The sequence below is a fragment of the Branchiostoma floridae genome, chromosome 16 (genome assembly GCF_000003815.2).
Source record: "Branchiostoma floridae strain S238N-H82 chromosome 16, Bfl_VNyyK, whole genome shotgun sequence".
In the NCBI taxonomy this organism is placed as follows: domain Eukaryota; kingdom Metazoa; phylum Chordata; class Leptocardii; order Amphioxiformes; family Branchiostomatidae; genus Branchiostoma; species Branchiostoma floridae.
In genome coordinates this window covers 14,145,190-14,159,680 of record NC_049994.1, presented here as the reverse complement: position 1 = coordinate 14,159,680, position 14,491 = coordinate 14,145,190, and the positions used below count along the sequence as shown (strand labels likewise).

The 14,491-nt window shown below is 37.7% G+C and overlaps 1 protein-coding gene across 1 annotated transcript in view; it reads left to right on the top strand.

Moving 5' to 3' along the window:
* LOC118432802 (rho GTPase-activating protein 35-like) overlaps positions 1-14,491 on the top strand; it is a gene marked incomplete in the record, with an annotated part of 69,592 nt that overhangs the window by 19,390 nt on the left and 35,711 nt on the right. The window contains 2 exon segments of the mRNA XM_035844421.1: positions 12,095-12,751; positions 14,000-14,244. Coding sequence (XP_035700314.1) covers positions 12,346-12,751; positions 14,000-14,244 — 651 coding nt within the window.

The window sequence follows — 14,491 nt, the reverse complement described above, 5'->3', positions numbered from 1 at the left end:
CCATTCCTTTTGAACCCTAGGTTATCCACATAAAGGATACCTGAAGTGTAAATAAAGATAATGTTTACTGTTTAAAATTTCAAATTGTTTGTTAAGGTACAGATATGTGCCCAGACCTGTACCTAAACCCCTGTACCTGTACCTAGTGTTTCGTTTAGGTCCACAGCTCTAGTCATTAAGAAAGTCAGTTGACCGTGAGCTGACTTGATCTAATATAGCAGTGGGTGGCGGGGGTTCGAAAGAAGTATTTTAATTTGTTTGAATGATATATGTGGGTGGCTTGTCCCTGTATTAGGTAGTCTTTTGGGTGGTGGTTATGTAGTAATCATAAGTCAATCTTGGTGGTGGGAATTTTACTATTACCATGCTACATGTAAAATACCTGTGTAGTTGTACAGTATGAAATTGTTGGAAGCTTTTAAAAGGTTGATCTACTTTAGTAGTTAACAAGCTTTTGTAAGATAGCATCATAACTTGTATGGAAAGAGAAATGAATTTTTTATACAGATGATTTACAATTATCAAATTAGCCTGGTTACCAGACCCCAGCCCGATCGCAAAAATAGATATTTTTGAAATCGGGCTGGGGTCTGGTAACAAGGCTTATCAAATATTCTCAAACGTTCCCTTTATTAAGGACCACATGTGCCTGTGTTACATGTTCGTCTGTCAAACTGTAACATTACTGGTGTACATTTAATTAGACTCTTGGGAAAGAAACTAACAGGTTCTGTTTAAATGCCATGATGTCTTTCAAATGTTGTAGAGAGTACTGTAAAAGTTCTTGAGCATTTACTTATGCGGTAGCAGGAAAATGGAGTGTTCGCGGTGGTTTTAAGTTCGTGGTAGCGCCATAGACTGTAGTTACATACTACAATGGCGAAATATTCACGGTGGTCTTAAATTTGCGGTGAAGTGGCTACTGCAAAAACCGTGAACATAAAATACAGCGAACATTGCTGCATTTACAGTACCTAGGCTGTAGCAGGAAAAGTCCTGACATCTGATGCAGGACCAGTTTGTTATTGTTTGTGTGGGCGGAGTAAGAGACACTCCCTATAAACCATCAATCAGCAAAGTCGTTAGCATTTCCATGTGGGCGAACTTTAACAGACAGAAGAAAGTATTCCCAATCTTTTATTAGAACAGATGCCAATAATGAATAAGGGAAAAAGTAATAAGTTGCTACTGTAGATGTAATAGAAATTCTGTTGTGGTACCCCCTATTCTGTGTTCTGTAGGTAGTCTTATCCGAGAAACATGCAGTAGTCTTCCAAATAAGGTCAAAGTCTTCCATGTGGACGAACTTGAAGTTGAACACAGGTGGCACATTCAAACAACATTTACATGTATGCCAATAATGAATAAGGTAAAAAAGTAATAACATACTGAAGAGGTATTAGGAACTCTGTTGTGGTATTCTATTCTGTATGTTTTAGATATTATCCGAGAAACGTGCAATAATTTAGCAGGGCCCAAATCGAACAGCTGGCATGGTGACAAGGCCAGTGCCCCCCACCCACTCACCCCCCTTCATTGCCAAGTTGGAATTCCTTTATACATTAAATGGACAAGGAACTTGAGCTTGCTATATCCTGATCACCAGCTTACCACTTGGAGTTGGACACTTTCCCAGGAAAGATACTTCCTCCACTTTGTAAAATTATACATTTACATGATGCCAATGAAAACTCAATTTGATTTAATACGCTTACATGCAAAATTCCTCTTCTTAAATTTCTGAGCATTTTTTTTTTACATCTGGTTGTGTTGAATGTTGAACTTGAAGTGTTTGCTACCAGAACGAACTTTCTGTGTACTTAAAGTATAAACAGAATGGGTCAAAGGTCATATTTATTTGTTATTTTCGACATCTTCTGTCTCCGTGTCTGTTTCGAATGAGTGCTATGGCATTTGAAACTTTATTAACTTGAATAACAAGCTAGTTCAAATGTTTTATTTTCGTTTGTTAAAACAAAGCTGATTTGACAGATTGAAAGTTAGTTTTAATAAAGCCTGCCTAGAGTCCAAACTTGAGTTGTTTTCCATATGTGATCTTTTTTTGCTGATGCAAAAAATGACTGAGATAGCATTTCTGTCAACCACAAAGAGTTTAATAGGCAAGTTTAAGAGCTGACGTGGGATGCTTAAAGTTTGACCTGTGACCGTTTTCCTGGCTTTCTAATTCTCAGGTCATGTCCTTAGAGAGTCATTGTGATGATTTCCATGGTAGTTCTTGGAAGGTACATGTATGTATATAATATATATACATATAAATGAATTTTGTGTGTAACATAGATCTACAAGATTAGGATAAAGTTTGTCTTATTTTGTGTTTCTGTTTCATTGAGTTAGGATGCCCCCATCTTATTCATACTGCTTTCCAGTTTAAGCTAAAAGTTCAAGTCACCTGGGTGTCTGTCACAGACCCGTAGGGGTGCTGCCCATCTCCATTTCTATAGCCCTTAGGCCACACATGTGATTTGTGTTCAGCTCCTATACTCTTTCTCATAAATGCTGAGTGCTAAGCAGAGAAAGAAGTCCGTATTATTTTTTTTAGTGTGACACAATATGTACATACATTTTATACATTTATAATTACAAGCATGAAAAATACAAAAACTAGAGAGAAAAGCTGGCTAGGACAAGATTGTGCCATGTTTTTTGTGTCACTGGAATGTCCAATATATGTAATATACAATTGTCATCAAAATTATACAAATCATGGTATACAATGTGATGCCTACGAATCAAATATGCAGATGATCTGTTGGAGAAACGTTGCTCAGATATGATTAGAGCTTGCACTGTCTGAAAATGCGATCCACATCTGATTGAATTTCCGTAGGCTTTGCAAAACCTTCGTAATTACGAAAGATCTTGCCCGTGGAAGGTTGAGACGGAAATTACTTTTTATTCTTGGTCCATGAAGGAAGGTCACGTTCTCTCTTCAGTCTTGTTACACGAGGACACAGCACCTTCCAAATGCCAGGTTTTTTTTCAAAGAGTACTCAGCGGTTATTATGTATTCCAAACGTGGCCCTTTGATTTCCAGACCAGCCAGTGTGATGAGGTAATCCGTTACAAGGTGACATCACAGAACGTTGGCCATATGCACGGTCGCTTGGCATCATCAAGCACTGCGCAACATCCTCATCATTACTACAGATGAAAAGACGCATAATTACGAAACCGTCTCTATCTTTTCCTTGACGAAAGGGACAATATATTCTGTGGAATTTTGAGCAAAACACTGTCCTCCATACTTGCATTAAATCTGCACCCCACCCAGAATGAGATAACATTAATACGTTTTTATAGCCGTCCTAAATTGGAATCTGATTTTGCACCAGCGAGTCAAGCCCTGTATTACTGCCATATCGCTGATTGTTGATCTTCCGAATGGCAAATTTGGATGCAGACGCGACACGTTTATGACTTATGACTTCCGGTGTAAGATTCTACTTTGTATGCAAGATAGACACGCGTTTTATTATGATACTCATGTCAAAGGCAGACAGTATCACTCAACAATGATATTCTTCTCTGTTCTTGGGTTTTTGGAGAGATGTACTTACAAAATATCTTACTTGGAGTCAAATTATCCTATTTATATTTTATGCCTTGAATTTGACACTACTTTATTCTTTGCAGAATCATTTAAATAATGATGAGATGGAGAAGTCTGAAAACAAAATGCACAATAAACACCAGTCTACTATTAGAATAATGTGCAGACAGTTAACATTCTATTGTGCAAAGTAACTAGAAAACCAATTTGTCTTTGTAACAACTTTGTAATAATATTTTCTAACCACTCATACATAGACAGACATAGATGGATATTCATGTTTAATTATATCATTAATAACAGAGTGAATGATATCAAATAATGTATTTCTTCAAAGATATTAGAAGCTGTTTGGTACTTCCTTTCATCATCATTCACTGCATTCTGTGATGATATTAGATCATGTCTATTTCAGTGACATATATCCTTCAAAAGTGGTTGACAGAGATAATTCAATTACAGAATATTGAATCGTAATTAGGACCATCTGGTAGTGGTGTGTCTTCTGTTGTAAAAGATATGTCATGTTGCAAAGTACTGAAATGTCTTTTTATTCTTTTGAGAATAACTTGTCATTCAAACTAATGACAGCTAATATCCACAAAGCCTCAGAGAAATAAATTCTCTTTCTTGAAGAAAGAAAATGCCCATCATAATGAACACTCCCTATCACTTATGCAGTCCCTTTGGTGGTTTCATGTAGTTCAAACAGAGAAACAGGTGTTACAAAGGGGAGAAAGATCAGTCAAATCAAAATTCTTTTGCTGGGAGAACTGTTATGAATAGAGGCTTTCATTTTGCCCTGAGATGGTCGCCAGAAAAATGTTGATTAAATTCAACTGTAAGTTCTGACAGGAAAACCAGCCTCTCAAGAGAAGATATTAACTCATAAGCTGTTCTTGAAATACAGTCAATTGACAGTAACATCAACAGTGCAACATATACAAATACAGGAGGCTTTTGTTTTGACCTGAGATGGTTGGCAAAAAATGATCATTAAATTGAACTGTAAGTACCGATAGGAAAACCAGCTCCTCTAGAAAAGATATTAACTCGTAAGCTTTGTACTGGCCGTTCTTGGAATGCAGTTAATTGACATACCAACAACAGTGCAACATTCGCAAATATTTATTAGATAAATGCAATACAGTATATATTGATAGTGGGTATAATTTTTTGCCCATTAAGATTTTACTGATAAAAGGTTAGCACAGGCATCTTCTTTTTAACTCATTCATCTTGTACTATGTTGATTTTAATTGTGTCTCGTGTATATATACTTTTGCAGTAAAGATGATGTCATATCCCTATCCTGATAGACATCTTGCAAATGCATCATTAGCTCTTTTGCTGACTGGGTTGAATTTTAAATGTTTTCTGTTTTTTTAAATGTTTTCTGTTAAGTCCTCTGATGACAGATTTTATGTAGCTTTAGGCCCAATCTATACACAGTTTTTTTACCGATATCTGTGGATGTGTCGGGAGGGATCTGGAACTTTGGCCGCGGGACACCCATGGCGCTTGCAGTCATAAACAGCTATATAGCCTTATGAGCCCGTGTTGTATGCTATTGAGCCTTCCCGAAGTCGGGACACATCTACACGCGCGCGGAAGCTGTCAGGGACCCCTGCTAAGCTATCGGGGACCCCTGCTAAGCTATCGTACGAATGGTCCGGACCTTTCGGGTGAAATTTTCCCGATATCTTTATGGCGATATTGCAGTTCCATCTAGACGCTGAAAAAGAGCTGTCGGCGAGAGGTTGTTGGCTCGCCGATATCAGGAAAAAAACGTGTCTAGATCGTGCCTTAGTACAATAACAAAGAAAAGTCGTTAGCCATCTAAACCGTAAGTCAGGTGGAATAAACAAGTGAAAATTACCTCTTGTTCCAAAAACAGCCTGTACAAAGTTTACATGTTAATATCTTCTTATGAGAGGTTGGAGAGTAACAAAGAAAAGTCGTTAGCCGTCTAAACCTTAAGTCAGGTGGAATAAACAAGTGAAAATTACCTCGTGTTACTCCGGCCACAGGAAGAATTGCCGCCCCACCCCGAATAATTACCTCGAACTTGGTTTTCTGTCCGGCACAAAAGCTGTCTTTCCAGATATAGGAAGCCCTTTTAGCGCAGAGGTTTCATCAATTGTGCTGGGAAACTCAATAGAGAAGCTTTTGTGCTGCTGAACCTAATTGTGTGGACACATTTCTAATAATAGTGGCTGAAAGCCAGGTTGCTGAAGTGTCATTTAGTTGTCTTGATGGGCTGTTAAAAGGGTACAATAGGGATGTCAACAATGTAATATTAAGTTACGTTGGAGAGGAAATAGTCATTTTCGGAGAAGTATAGAGATAGGTTTACTCTTGTCTTTAGATGTTGACAAAGACTTTTCTGTTACAGAAGGTTGTCACAAGGCCAAGCCATGACGTCATGTCTCATTGTAATCTACCTAACTACAAAGAAATATACGCAATTAGCTTGAAACATTGATGTAACACATTGATTATTCTCAATATTTGGGAGATGTAACTGAAATTGTATCTGATTTCAAACAAAATGTAAACAATATTTTCTTAATGCTCCCTGAATATGTTGATGGTTGTGCTGTCTGCAAATTATCTTCTGGTGCGGTAGTTCGAAAAAATTTCTCATTTTGCTGATTGATTATTCTCAACATTTGTGAGATGTACCTGGACCAGTCTAATGGGTATCTGATTCCAAACAAAATGTGAACAATATTTCCTTTATGCTGCCTGAATATCTTGGTAGTAGTGCTGTCTGCAAATTAGCTTCTGGTACAGTAGTTCGGAAAAATTTCTCATTTTGCTAACGAGACGGCAGCCCCTACCAGACATCAGTACCAGACATGAGACGGTAATTTGCTAGATTACATTGTTGAGTCATGTGGAAGATAAGTATTTACACACAAAAAGAAACATTTTTAATCTACGGTCTTTGAACATTGTAAAACAAGCAAACAAGCTTTTTCCATGTAATTTGCTAGATTGCATTTTGAGAAAGATGAATAAAGTCGAAACTGGTCGATTACCGTCTCTGAGCTGTCATTTTCCCAAGGCTATGTATCATGTGAAAGATAAGTATTTACACACAAAGAGAAACAAATTTTTCAATCTGCAGTCTATGATCATGTAAAACAAGGAACAAAGCTTTCACCATTTGCATAATAGATGTAATGTGTTCTCATTTGGATAGATTTTGTTTTAGCAAATGTTTACAAGCTGTAAATTTGAACAAGGAAGTAAGCTGACGAAGCTATGATATTAGTATTTAGTCATATAAGTTTCCAATGCTTCAATTTTCAAATTATTTCTTAGAATCCAAGACGAAGACTCATATCTTGGAACACAAACATGCATCATGTCATTGACTTATATTACTAGTTATAGCCTATGCATCTATTATTTATCTGAAAGCAGTTGATATTTAGAGTTATGTTAGGTACATTGTAGTCAAAGAGATGCTAGTGCAATGGATACAACAGTATTACTACTGTAATAAGTATAGATGTTGTACTGAAAGAGTAGGGGACAGGCAAGCAGTAGTACTACTAGTAGTAGTTCAAATATTTCATGTATGCACTGTCTGTGTGAAAAGGGAAGTGACGACGGGAAAGCCCATCTACTCATGATCAAGACATGGTAGTTATGTTTGCCCCAGTAATGACAGACAGATGACTGTCATCTTCTGCAGAGAAGTCCTACCAAGAAGTAGGGAGTGTTGCCTCAATTTGCTTGTTTCTCTTTGACTATATTATACAAATATATGAAACGCTACATTACTAACACTATCAGAACATAGGGAATTGCTTCATGAAAGCTCTGGCTGATTCCAGTTTGGGTTTGTTTACAAGTAGATCAGGGTGACCTACAGGAAGTGACGTGGGGAAACTCCCTGACTTCATGTTTCAGATCGCACGCTAGCATAACATTCCAGTTTTCTGGACTCACGGTCGTGTATACATTGAACTGGAAGTAAGCTTTTTTCATCCAGTTTGAGCTCTTACGCTTTCAAGGTGAGTCAATCCCTGTCCTGGTAATTATCAGTAGATTAGAAAGGGGCTCAGAGCCTTAATTGGATGTGGGCGGAGAAAACTGGCTTATCCAGAACGTTTCAATTACCATCAGTGTGTGCTATGGACAAAGACGTCAAATTAATTACCCATAGCAACAGATCAGTATCATGTTCAGGGTGATTTTGGCTTGGTCGTAATTTTTTGTCATGAAGAAAATTGACACTGGAGGACTGTTTTGTGACGTGAGGAATCTTTTGAGGATTTGTAAAGTTATAACCAGTGGATAGAGATGTAGAAATGGTGTTACTATGTTTTGTAGTGTACCCAAACATTCTAATTTCTTAGGAGCTTATGTGATTATTCTTACATCATCATAACTTAAAATTCAGATGTAGATGAAGTTTCACTATTGTTTGATGTCATGAGTGTTTAGTACATTTGTTTAGGCTAAGCAAATTGTCCCATGTTTAGTTGTCCCAACGCCAACAGGTACAGGCACTGACTCAAAGACGCTATAAATGAGGTCATACTTAGGTTAGGTCACATATATATTTAGGTACAACTGTAAGAAACCAAAAATCTATGATGAAAAAGATGTACTACTGGTGATTTAAGTTAACAGAATTCAATAACTACAAAAATCAAGCATTTTGTATGTTTTATAAGCAAAGTACTGTAGTACCTGTGTTTGATGTCAATTGATTTTCAGGTCATGGCTTTCTAAAGTATATTTTTGGTACTGGAAAACTCTTACCTGGTAACACTTTTCTGTGCAGATTTATATAGCACTTTCTGTTTTTAATGAACGTACTAAACACTTGAATTTCAATAAATATTATATTATTAAAGGTTTTGGTCCTTCGTGTGGTAACACAAAACAGTCACACCTGTTGCCAGAACGGTGAAAAATGACGCCCGTCCAAATATGGTGTTGCACAGGAAGTGATGCGTAGAGTGGGTGGGCCCCACAGTCTCAGGATAAAAGGTTGTATTTTGACTGGCACACATTTGTGTGGGATGGCACCGGAGGTCAGGACAAGGTTCCTGGTTACATAGGTCAAAATACAGCTGGATGGTGTGTCCTTAAAACATGTCCTTGAGTTGAGTATGCTGTAACATTGACCAAGACTTTGTGTTCCTTATAAAGGTGGGCCTTTTTTTTATACATAGAGATGCTCATCAAAGACTATAGAATAATGTAAGATTTAAGGTTCATTGTTTCACTGGTCAAAATACAGCTGGATGTTGTGTCCTTAGAATATGTTCTTGAGTGTGCTGTAACATTCGGAGAAAGAACAACAAGAGGTTGTGTTCCTTATAAAGGTGGGCATTTATGATACATTGAGAATTGCTTCATCTGTGTGTGAAGCTCATTGAAGACTAGAATAGAAACAATACATGTTAAGAAGTGTTGAATTTTAAAGTGGGCTTCTTACAATATCTTGAAGCAAATAATGTCTTTGGAAGAAGTCTGTTATGTTTGAAGCTCACTGAAGACTACAAATGATAGTTACTACATGATTGTTATATGGGTCATATTATTCAATTTCCTGGCATATGTATTGCATTCATGATGTAAATGCTTTCTGGTTTTTGATAGTCCTTGCTTGGTTTCATTTCCTATAAGACTATTACATTACGTGACTGTGGTGTATTTCACTGAATGATTGATTTGGGGTCATGTATTGTATTCATGACGTAAATTCTTCATAGTTTTTAATTTTTCCCCTGCTAGGTTTTATTTGCTATAACACAAGCACTATTGAACGACTTTAATTAGTAATATAATCCATTGAATGGTTTATTTCGTAAACGATGAGACATTTGTGTTGAAATTTACTTCCTGACCTTTCCAAAAATTGGTAGGCTGACATCTGTAAGTGCTTGAGGAACGGTTATAGTACAGATATACTATTATGGGTCTTATGAAAAATATCTATAACCATTTGTTGCCACTGACATTAATATTGTGGAGTGTAAATTAACTAGAATATGGTGGACCTCATATGGTCAGTGCCAAGTGCATGTGCTACAGTATTTGCCAAATTTGATGTTTCTATTCTTTCTACTTTGTTGTTAGTCTTATGTGCAATTTTTTGTATGTACAAGTGTATAGTAACCAGCATAAATGATTTCTTAACACCCACGTTCTTAAGGTTAGGGTCAGGCAGCAGGAAGAAGTTAAATTTTAGCTTTATTTGTGGCTTTCAGCCAAAAGTAAGTGTTTTGGTCCATAATCAAACACTACGTATTTATTATTTTTCACTGCACCCGTGAAGGTTAGACATCCAGGCAATAAGATATGCCAAATTGTAATACTCAAACAACTGGATATGAAAATTTTCTAAAATCATATCCAGTTGCTCTCTGAGAGTAATTGCTATTTGGCGTATTTTATGTTTTTCACTGCTTTGGGCAGGTTTTTCTAAGTTGCTTCTTTCCTAATCCTGGGAAATCGGAACCACTTTCCAGTCATGTCAGGTGAAGCGAGATTCCTACAGAGGAAAGTGGTTGTCTTGTTGGTCTCCTATCTGTTTGCATAGTTACCCCATGAGTAATAGCTTAATGCTCTGCAGCCTTTACGCTAATGCTTAACTACTGGTTGTCCCCATTTTCATGGCTCCTGGAATTGAGTAGAGCATTTCTTTGTATGGTACTGTCAAATTCAAACTTATACCTACCAGTCTTCTAATATGACCACTTTTTGGTGATTCCTATCAACATAGACCAGATTTTACCAGTCATCTGATCTTGACCAACTTGTGAATTATGATTATCGTAATGTAAATTTGTATGACTATTTAAAGTTAGCTGCCATGTTCTGTTGTTAGTGGTTTTAAATTCAAAATTTGTCTCCAACCTATTCAGCAGCTTTTGGTGCTATGAATTTGACATAATGGTTACACTCAGCTGGTTATAATGCTTATGTACAGGTGTAGGTGTCATGTTTAAGAATACAGGTCCCCTTTCCCATTGTACCTCCTTCAAACAAATGATTAACTTAGTTGTGCCCAATTGTAATTGGCATGTTAGACAAGGTGGCATTGTTGCGGGGCCAGGTATGGTGGTGAGAAAATACAGTACGTCTGGATCACCTGGTGAAAACCTGGCATTTTCTACATGTCTCCTGGTAGCTATTAAATTCCAGTTCCTATAATAACAGTCTGTTGTATTGCTTTTGGGAAAATTACATAGAGGCGGATGTTTATACCGGTTCTATATATTTAGTAACAATCAATATGTTTATAGCCTTATGTTAGTTTACTAATATTTCTGCCTGTATTTTTCAGACTCACTGACAGTAGATTTTGCCTTGTACTGTTCATGAATAAGAACATATCTATATAAGTTGTAACTTTTGTAAGTTTTGAGAGAACAGTATTTCCTGATTTTTCAGCCTCTAACAGTCTAATGCAGTAACAAATGTCTTAAATAAGATCATTCTGTTAATGATAAACCTGTTTTGTGCTTGAGTCATCCCCCGTACTGAAACGCTTTGACCCTGAAACAATACCATGATGTCATGCAACAAAGCGGTGTTGGCGTGGTTTGTCTGGCATATTTACATTGTGACGCAAAGCTTTTCAGCACACATCTCCCTCCAACTGTTAAAATGTGATCTACTAGAGAAGATTGTCACATGTTGGACTTGTGTAACTACTGGTAGCAAGCACACACAATCGTGTAGCCGGCTTTTGCTTTGGAATTTGTAACTTTGAACTTTGAACCTCTTGAAGTCTGTCCGAGGGCAGGGTTTGTTTGCAGGCGTTACCTTTCTAGGTTAGATTAGGTTCACGTTTTAAATTCAAACAGAGAGCCGCATTGTTGCTGGTTGCGTTCTTGATGGAATTTAAACGGGGATTTTGTACGAGCGTCAGTTGGAACTATCAGGTCAGGTTACTCTGCTCTGTTTCTTTTGTGGAATTTTCTTGGAGGGAGAAAGTGAAGTCTTATGTTACAGGTCTTTGTCTAATGCTTCTAGTCTTGTGACCAGTACGTAAGTCCCAAAAAGTAGACCTGAGGTTGATGTATGTATTCAGCTGTACATGTATAACTTAAGAAGGACTAGTCCTATGGCTATGGGATCTATTATTATGAATATATTTTGGGACAACAACACTTGTTTTTTAATATTAATTGTTTATGGTTAGTGTTTTCGAATAGGAAATGTTTGGATTGATATATGAATATTTGTATGTACATATTTCTGATATGTATATTTGTAGATATGACACTATTTGCACAAGATGACAGTCGTACAAATATTTTTCTACAGAATTTCTAATATGCTTTCAGATAATGATTTCAGATATGCTTCATTTAGCGTTTAGGATTTAGTATTCTATTGATTCTTACACTGTTTGTTATATCTGTCTGTGGCTTACACAATCTATAAAATATCGACATTCAATTGTTGCTATTTTAGAGGTGCTTGTTATTCAATGTCAATGTACATGTATTTTGTTCATTAAAGGTGTTTCTGTTATACTTTCAGGAAACCACTGCAACTGTCCTAGTATGGAAGTCCAACCTTCTGACCATCAGTAAACCTGATGCCACTGGTCTACAGCAAGATATCCACCTCCACATCATGTGACATCTTTCCTGCACATCACTACAAGTAGCCAATAGAATCCTAGCTGCCCAAGTCATCCACCAACCAGAGAAGAGATTTGTGTGAACATCAGTATTAAGTCGTATCTGCTGCTATAGGAATAACAACGAACTCTAAGAAGAAGATTCAACATGGCAAAAACGAAAGAGATGCGGACATTCAACATCAGCGTTGTCGGACTTTCCGGAACGGAGAGGGACAAGGGAGCGCAAGGCGTGGGAAAATCGTGTTTATGCAACCGGTTCGTTCGCCCCCTGGCGGACAACTACTTCCACGAACATATCTCGGTCCTGAGTCAGAGCGACTTTGGCGGTCGCGTCGTGAACAACGACCATTTCCTCTACTGGGGGGAGGTCACAAAGACTTGGGATGAGGGACAGGACTTCACGTTCCACGTGGTGGAACAGACAGAGTTTATAGACGACACGTCATTCCAGACTTTAAGGACGTCCACGTTCATGCCCTACATCAAGCGAGCCGCGGTGGCCAAGGTGGTGTCTGCAGAGAAACTCATGTACATTTGTAAGGATCAGTTAGGTGGGTTGTCAAACATTTCCTCTTCATAACTTCTGTGAAAATGGCAGTACAGTAGAAGCCGTTTAATTGCACGACCCATTTGCCAGTTTATTTTGTGCAATTATCCGATGGTGCAATAATCCGAAGTTATCCAGCTGGACCGCACTGGTTTGGGATTTTGGGATTCCGTGCATTTAACAGAAGTGTGCAGTTATCCGTTGTGCAATTAACTGGCATCTACTGTATTGTTCAATATGTTCTGTGTGTCTGTCGGTGTCTGTGTTCAGCATACTTGTGGTCAACAATACGTAAGAAACTCTAGATGGATTGTGATGATATTTTGTATGTGGGTAGGTCTGGTTCAACTTTGAATTAAGAATAGTAGGCGGTGGTTTTCTTTTAACATTTTGCATGGTGACCGTGAGATCACCACATGACCATTGTATCCCTACTGTACGACAGAATCATTCCAGACCCTAAAACACACTTAAAACCTTCTTTTGCCCCACATGAAATTAAGAAGAAAATAATGATATATTTCTCAATAATGACACTACTATCAGTCAAATTGAACTGAGGGTAATTCTAAAGTTCCTAGGTTAAGTTTCGGTAACCTTCAACTTATAGGTCCTGTCAAGTGGCAGTCACTGTGGAGCGTTTGTATCCAGTTTTGATTACAAGAATTATCAGCAAAATGTCAAACGTATAGTTCAGTGACCATGGCCTTTTCAAGTCCTCAGTTCCTGCCCTTCTTTTACGATCACTTATGAATGGTATTTTAAATATGATTTTTTCTGATAGTGTATCACTTTTGTGAAGACAATGGCCCATAAAGATTTGATTGACAGTTACATTATTAACAGTAGGCAGAGCTTTTACGTATTCCAAAAATGCTTGTATCTGACTTATTCTGAGGCAAAAATTGTGAATTGTATATTTTCTAGTCTTTCTAATCATAAACTCAAGAAAGCCAGATATTTCTGTGATTCACACTTTTCTTTGAATGAATTGTTGAGGGAAATTCAAAAGAAGCGCTGTATACCAAATAATGTACAGTTCAGAGTAATATTTCTGATGACTTACTGAAGTTAAAGTGGAAGAAAATAATTTATATTCATAATATTTCTTCTGTAGGAAATTTTAACTTCGACCTTCACTTGTGCAAGGGTGTGAAGAATTATATTTTATGTCCTGATTCATAATCAAAGACCTGTTTCCATGCTCTATAAGTATAAAAGTATAATTACATATTTTCCCATGTTCCCCCAGGTATTGAGCAAGACTTTGAACAGAAGACGATGCCCGAAGGCAAGCTGAACATCGACGGTTTCATCCTGGTCTGCGACGTTAGTCTGGTTCAGAACCGGCCGCAGGAAGACCAGATGCGATTCTTACAGAACTGCTTCACAACTCTAGCAAAAACCAAGAAGCCAGCCCTCCTGGTGGCTACAAAGTGTGACGACGCGGTCGACCAGTATTTGAGAGAGGCGCGGGACTTTGCGTCGAACCGGAGAGTCGGAATCCCTCTCGTGGAAACATCTGCGCACGAGAATGTGAACGTGGACCTGGCATTCGTGGTGCTCGCCCAGATGATCGACAAATCTAGAGGTGAGAGGTCGTCATTTGTCTTCAAGATAGGATAGAAATAGTGCAACTCTCTTAGTACTGCTAGGTACCTGAAGAATGCCACTTAAAAAAACTGAATCGAAGAATGTCCACTAATATAGCTACAGTAAAGTGCACACTTTAGATATTCAGGGG